The sequence below is a fragment of the Cyanistes caeruleus genome, chromosome 21 (genome assembly GCF_971803275.1).
Source record: "Cyanistes caeruleus chromosome 21, bCyaCae1.hap1.1, whole genome shotgun sequence".
NCBI classification, from domain to species: Eukaryota; Metazoa; Chordata; class Aves; order Passeriformes; family Paridae; genus Cyanistes; species Cyanistes caeruleus.
This window is the reverse complement of record NC_141721.1, coordinates 4,156,948-4,164,342: the sequence shown is the minus strand read 5'-3', so window position 1 is coordinate 4,164,342 and position 7,395 is coordinate 4,156,948. Positions and strand designations below refer to the sequence as shown.

Below are 7,395 nucleotides of genomic sequence, written 5' to 3'. Positions count from 1 at the left end.
TCTGGGATCCCAATTTCTGGCTGAGGTCCAGCAGTAGCTGTAGGATCTTTGCTTGTAACAGAGTCAGAAACAAAGCTAACTCAATCACATTTCAGCTTTATTATAAAATTATAAACCAAACTTCTGTACCAAAACTAGTAAGTTTAACTGTCATAGTACCAGAGGATTTAATAGTGAATAACATGCCCTTTCAAGTAGAATATTAACTTTTAAAATCTTGAAACAGTGTACATAAAGCACATAAATATTTCCATTTACTTTATTAGTTCAGAACATTATATTCCTTTGGATCATTAATCAGTTTCCTCCAGGTTTTGATTTTCCTTTAAAAAACAACTCACTCGTATCCATAAGTAGAGAAGCCATTTTTACAAGGGAAACAAGAAGAGTCCTCCCTTCACAAATACATTTTAGAGTCACAGGGTGGTTGGATCTTCTCATCCCTAAAATTACAGGCATTGATCTGCAGCTTGATTTATCTGCTGTAGAAAATAAGCCTACCCTCAACAAGGAAAAGTACATCTATCCATAGGGGAATCATTTTCTTCCTGCTAAATTCCCCCAGCCCTGAGTTTATTGAAAAGTATAATAACATGAATTTTCACAGTGAATTTCCTAAATGAGGCTGTTCAGCACTCTGTGTATTCCTGCAGCTCCTCGAGGTCACTGTGCCCTCTCCAGGGCAGAGTCACTTCTTACCTGCCCTTTTTTCTGTGATGCTCTGACTCAGTTTGTTCTGGTGCTGGATCTGCTAAACCTTAAGTCAAAGATTAAAGAACAGCCTGACCTTTCACAGAGCAGAACTCAGAATGCTGAGTTCAGGGAGCTGCAGTTTTGTGGAGTTTTGAGACCACTTCAGTGATGAGTCCATGGCTCTCTCCTGCTGCCTCCTGCTCCATGGATTTCCTCATCTCAGGGGCAAACAGCTGCAGCTCCCAGAGCCAAGACCCTGCGCTCCCTGCAGCTGAGCTGCTGCTCCTGGAACTGGCCCTGCTCAGAACACACGAGGGCAATGTGCTGCTGCCATGATTCCACTGCACAGGAGCTCTGGTGCTGCCCCTGCAGCTGCACTTCAGTGCCCCAGCAGCAGTGAGGGGACTCCCTGCAGCTCCTCTCTGGCTTTGTCATCCCCTGTGCCCAGAGCAGCCAGGAAAGCTGTGCTGCAGTGAGGGCACAGTGCCCTGCTGCTGGACACTGAGGGCAGCAGGATGCTGAAGCTTGGCTGTGGAGCAGCACCAGTTACAGTCAGCTCCTGCAACAACTGCCAGACTCCTCTAGCGAGTCTCTTCCAGCTCCACACACGGCCCAGGAGAGCTGTCAGGGATCAGGCCACAGCCTCTCTCCCCACCCTCACCAGCAGAAAGGACAAAATTGCTTTTGGTAAGCAGTGGAAGGTAACAGAACCGTAGAACTGGGCCCTGGGAGAAGCTGATTGGCAGTGGAGATTGCTCATGGATCCACTGGAGACAAATGATTCCCTTCTAAAAAAAGAAAAAGTCACCTGTACTTAAATATGATTGTGTAGCAGTGGAGTCCTCAGGACTCTGCAGCTCTCTGGTTTCCCCAGTAAACCCTGGGGAATACTCAAACCTTGGATTAGTAACTCCCCTCAGCAAGGGCAGCTCAGTTTGAGCCCCAGCTCTGGCACATGCTGTGAAGTCAAAGTCGACAAAATCAAACCAGAAACGTCCCTCTGGCACAGAAACAAAAATCCAGCACACAGGGCAAGGCTGAGCCTTCCCAGCCTCCCTCCCCAACAGTTTGCAATAATACAAAGATAACCTTGATATAAAATTACACATTTTTCCACAACTGCACTAGGCTAGAATTAGGGAAAGCAGGGATGGGCTGCCTGTCCTGCAAGCATAACAATTTTACATTAAATTAAAATTAACAAGCACAGTGACATTTTAATCTTTGAAAATCAAGTTGTTGCTGAGCATAGCCTGAGCAGCAAAACAAAGGACACATTTTGAGACCCCAGTTCACTTTTATTATTCAGAGGAAAATACAAAGCCTCTGGATCCGATCTTCCTGGTGGAAAAGCTGGGCATCCTTGTGTCCTCAAATTATCCTAGGATGGAGGCGGTTAATGATTGCTGGCAATGAGCTCCAACGAGTCCAGGCACTGTGGTGTAAAGCACGACGGCAGGATGAGCACACGGGGCATGGCTTGGGCAGAGCAGTTTTCCCCAGGCCTCCTCCTTCCCCTCCCTTGCAGCGGGGTCTGTGCTAATCTCCAGGGTAACTATTGGCAGGGATGTTGGCCCTTTCCCTAAGAGCACTGAGGCTTTAAGGCACAGCACCCTGAGCCAGAGGCACCTTTAGGTCCTGAAGACGTGCACGGCCCTGATCACGTACTGGCGGCAGATGGGGCACTCGCTCATGCGCTTCCCGCACTTGGTGCACGTCACCATGTGCCCACACTCCAGCAGCACACAGTCGGTGGGAGCATCCATGCAGATCCTGCACAGGTTGTCCTCGCTGCTGGGGGGCCCAGCACCGCCTGGGGGGACAGGAGAGCACGGGGGGGTCAGACAAAGGGAGGTGAGGTGGGTTTGTGCAATCCCAGCTGGCTCTGCTGAAGGGATTCCCTCAGGGACAAGGGCTGCAGAGGAATTCCCCTTGTGGCTGCTCCATCAGCTGGCAAGGAGCACAAGTTTTAGCTTTTACACCAATTATTCCATGTCTATTCTAATTTCTGTGAGATGGAAACAAATACCACTGAGATTCTCAGTGATGAAGCAAATGAAGCAACATGGGTCTTTCTTCCCAAGTAACAGCACAAGAGGAAATGACCTCAAGTTATGCCAGGGAGGTTTAGGTAGAAATTTTTCCTGATATCCATTTTCAAAAGGGTTGTCAAGCTCTGGAATAGGCTGCTCAGGGCAGTGGTGGCATAAACAACCCTGGGGGAGGGTTAAAAGCCATGTGGATGTGGCTTTTGGGGACATGGCTTAGGGTTGGCCTTGGCAGTGCTGGTTGGACTGGATCTTGGAGGGCTTTTCCCAATAAACAACTCCATGATTAAGGATTCACTCACCAGTTTGATCATCAGTGTCCAAAACTGCAACAGAAGAAGAGAGGGATTTGGTAAGAATTACCAGGCAGGGGCTGAAAACCTTGAAGGAGTTGTTAAATCAAACATGCTTTTTGCTGATCAGCATGGGAGGCTCAGGCTGGGCTCTGATCAGCACAGCTTCAACAACTGACAAGAAACTTTCTCCTACACTGAGCTTACAGAACAGTTAAAGCTTCCCAGAGGTAAGGGATCCAAAGGGATGTCTCAGGTTTTAAGACAGCCTTGGAATGTGTGCAGTTTGGTTTCCCAGTGCTGTACCTGCAGTATCCCCTTGTGCTGCTGTTACACAATCACCAAGTGACTGAACACAGACACACAGTGAGTGAAAGAAAAAGACAAATTGCATCAAAAGCACAAGATAATGAAAGAATATAACCCCAAAGCTGCTGCCTTAAATCTTGGATCATCCATATCAGGTGATCACCACAAAGCCTAGAGAGACTGGTTTAAGAAAATGACACTACTTTGGACAGCACTGAGAAACAAATGTATGAAATCAAAGTGTTAAAGTTTCTCTTGTAAGTAATTTACAAATATGTAAATAATACACTTTTTTTTTTTAAGAAATGCCCTTGTAGTGCAGACTGGCACCTGGAGAATCAAGCCAGATATATTCTCTATGCACCTGTGTCCCCTCCCAGCCACCTGTGCAGCAGGAACACTCTGGTGGTGACAGTGAAACCCAGCTACCCCCAGCTGGGCAGCCCTGGAGCCACTGCTCTGAGCACATGGCCCAGTCTCCCAGCTGCTCTTTGGTGCCATTTCCCTGCTGGCTTTGCCAGGTGCCACGAGCCCAGAGATCAGAGCTCAGCATATCCAGTCATGTCCAGCCAGCCACCAGCTGCTGAGGGTGAGGCAGTGCCCAGTGGGATCCATCAGGGCACACACAACACCAAGGGTGAAGGATGCACAGCCCTTGTGCTGCTGCAGGCTCCCAGAACTCTCCCCAAACAAGGAGTGGGGAGTAGAGCTCTGCTCCTTTCACTCTATACAAAACTCTCTCCTTCTCCTCACTTTGCTGCACCAGAAATGCAAATGTAAGTACTATTTTCTTCCACAGCTGTCCATAAAATGGCTAAACCTGGAAAACAGGCCCATGTTTGCTAAGTTTCTTACCTAGATGTTGAAGGTCCTTCTCTCTGTAGAGGCGAGTGACCCTCTCCAGCAGCTCCCACTTCTCACAGCAGCCTTTGTAGTTGACAAAGTTGCGGGCGAGGATTTCCTTCAGCTGCCGCACCGAGAGCGCGTTGATGTCCCCGATGCTCGTCAGGTCAGACAGAGACGCCTTCCTGCCCAGCACCAGGTTATCCTCAGAGTCACTAGACTGGGAGGGAGCAAAGAGGGAATCATTCTTGCCCTCACGACCTTGAACTATGACTTCAATGCACTTTCAGCATGTGCATTAGCAGGAATTCAGGTTTGGATGTACAGAGAAGTGGCTACTCCGAATTAATCTATCAGAAACACAAATCTTGAGATAGAACTAAATCCTTACTGCTGTGGTGTCCATAGCAGTGACACCATTTCTTTCTGCATGTGGAGGACAAGATGATGCCACACAAGAGTTTGATTTGGTTTGGGCAGTCTCAGTTACTGTTTACCTCTGGCAGCAAATCCAGCCCAGGAAAGCTGGTGTTCCCTGCCATCCAATTCCAGGACACACAAACCTGTGTCTCGTCCTCTGCTGCTGCTTCTTCTGCTGCATTCTCAGCTGCTGTTCCACAGGCTGGGCTCGGAGGCACGTGGCCATTGGCCTGGAAGAGGAAATAAAGCTTTCACCAGCTGTGAAAGGAAATCAACTCCAGGGCAGTGTCCCTGCAGTCCCTGACCTCTGGAAAGACACGGGCAGGACGAGGCACAAGCCAGGCACACTCACAGAGGGTTCTCCCTGTGCAGCACTCACACAAAGTAACATTGCAGAAACTGAACCTTTAAAGGCCCAGTACAGAACTCCAGGTTGGATCGGGAGGAGACCAAATTTATGCACTAAAATTGTTGGGTGTGTATCTGCAGTCCTTCCCTGAGGGTCACTCTGTGCTGTGGTGTGATGGCAGAGCTCTCAGTGCAAGGCTCTGCAGAACCCTCCTCTAACACAGCGCAGATCTGCAGTCACCTGGCAAACACCTCCTCAGCTGGGGTCTGGAGAGGGCAAACAGGACACACCGAGTGAGGGAGCAGCAGCCAGGGAGCTGGAGAAGAAAAGCTGGGCAGTTGCTTTGAACACTCAATCAAATGAGCAGTGTAATTTCAGCTGACTCACCCCCAGCAGCCACTCTTCCCTCTGGTTTCCTACTGACAAAGAGACTGTAATGTTACCATCCCACTTATCCAAGTGGGGACTTGTTAATATTTACAGAGCTCAAGAACAACAATCAGGATCAAAGAGCCTGAACTGCAGCAGGATGTCATGCAAGTCGAGACAAGAAGCTGAAATGTATCACGGGGCAGTGAGAGAAGACAGCAGAGCTGGTAAAAACTGGAAAACCAGGGAATGAAAATGCCTTTTAATGATTTGTAAAAAATATTTTCCCAGGAGAACTCTTCTTTTGAACCAGATATATCTGCTGAGGAAGCAGAAGGCACACACATTTTCACAGCTCTGGCCCACAGGGAACTGAATACACCCATTAACTCTGTAATAGGACAAGGAGCAGATGTCGAACACTGAGTAAACTTTCCTTAGCAGGAGCAGAAAGACAAACAAAGCAAGGTCAATAAAAAATAATTAAGCTCAAATGCCCCTGCCAAGGTTCATCAGAACTGCAGGTTCATCATAAACCAAGACTTGGCAACAGACTCAGGGTTTGCCTTCTATTGATCTGAGTGCTGGAGACACCAAAAACCTCACCCACCCCCCATCACCTCTGATCAGCTCCAAAACTGCTTTAGACTGTGCTTGTTATCTGGCACAGGAATTAAAGAACAGTATCAACAATTTAATTACACCTACAAACACATGTCAGAAGCCATCAGCAAGTACCAAAGGAAGCAGCCACAGGAGCGTAGTGTAACAATGGAAGCGTGGACCAGAGCACCAGAAGAAACACACCCCAGAGCAGTGATAATGTCCTGACAGTGAATGCTTGATATATTCAGCACTGCCCACCAAATTCAATTCCATAACGAAGGGCACATTGAAGTTAGTGACAGCAAGTCACAGCTTTACACAGCAAAAACACATCCAACAGCCTAGTGGTAAATCCATAGATGGAGATGAATGAGTTTGCAAAAGATGGTTCTGGCCAGAGACTGTACCTGTTGGTGTTCCTGAGCTTCTGAACTTGAGATGGGATCTGCAGACACTGAGGGCTCTTCGTGTGAGGTAGGAGAGGCCAGGCTGGTTGGGGGGTGACTCACAAAGTCTTGCTGTCCACGAGCACTGGTATTAAATGTGTTTGTTCTTATCTGATCTTCCTGGGTAATTGGAGGCTGCTGGCCAAGGATCAGGAATACCAGGTCCTCCTTTTCACGACAGAACTCTGTGGAGATCTCATGGAGTGCCAAGTAATCTCTCAGATCCTTCACCTTCATCTTGATCAGCTCCTCCCGCTGAAAAGCCGTGGCTCGGAAGCGCTGACAGAGGTGGCAGAGCAGGGGTCCACCCTCGGGCTGGTTTGAGCAGGATGTGCAAAAGTTCTTCTTACAGTCCAAGCAGATGTGCTGGGAAAGAGAGGGGAAGGAATCAGAGCCAGCCCGTGCCCCGTGCCAGCAGCACATGGCGGCCACGGGCAGCGCTTCCCTCCTGGCCAGAGCCAAAGGAAGCAGCAGCAGCTGCTCTCAAAACACATCAAAACCTTCCAATCCATGCAAAAGTGCCAGGTGTGTTGGTGTGTTCCCATGTTCAAGGGATTACCATGTTGTTAGAAGAGAAAAAGGAGTGATTTCCGAGCAATCAGCAGGTTTCTCACTTCTTAGAGAAGCCCCATTCCCTCTCCGTTTACCCACAAAGAAATGGGATATCCTTACAAGATTCCCACACATGACAGGAATTTTCTGCACCTGCTCATGCAGTTTAAGCCAGAGGAAATCAGGAGATTGAAGCAGCAGACTTGTAAGTGAATTCCAGCTAGTTGGGCATATTGTTCTGTGCATTAAGAAGCTCCAGCATTGAAGGGAATTAATTAAGAACATTTTTTCTTTCATAAATACCTGCTATGAATGATGTTCCTCCCTCTTTTTTTTTCCCTCCAATTTGCTGCAATCACAGAATGAATCTTTGTTTCACCATAAGAGGGACAGGGAACAGCAAGGTCTCACAGACATCAAAGAATCTGACATTTATTTATACAAAAATAGCTTATTTTGAAAAGAAT

General features: G+C 47.9%; 1 protein-coding gene across 19 annotated transcripts in view; it reads right to left on the bottom strand.

Moving 5' to 3' along the window:
- Positions 1-76: 76 nt before the first annotated feature.
- RFFL (ring finger and FYVE like domain containing E3 ubiquitin protein ligase) overlaps positions 77-7,395 on the bottom strand; it is a 31,185-nt gene continuing 23,866 nt past the window's right edge. For 10 of the 19 annotated variants that reach the window (XM_086859916.1, XM_086859921.1, XM_086859912.1 and 7 more), the window contains 6 exons: positions 6,338-6,742; positions 4,750-4,836; positions 4,199-4,406; positions 3,044-3,067; positions 2,323-2,506; positions 77-2,128 (listed from right to left, as the gene is read on the bottom strand). In XM_086859916.1, the coding sequence (XP_086716042.1) occupies positions 2,325-2,506; positions 3,044-3,067; positions 4,199-4,406; positions 4,750-4,836; positions 6,338-6,742 (906 nt within the window). In that variant the 3' untranslated portion in view covers positions 77-2,128; positions 2,323-2,324. The remainder of the gene's footprint in view (positions 2,129-2,322; positions 2,507-3,043; positions 3,068-4,198; positions 4,407-4,749; positions 4,837-6,337; positions 6,743-7,395) is intronic. The other 9 variants (XM_086859908.1, XM_086859909.1, XM_086859907.1 and 6 more) reach the window with 1 other exon arrangement.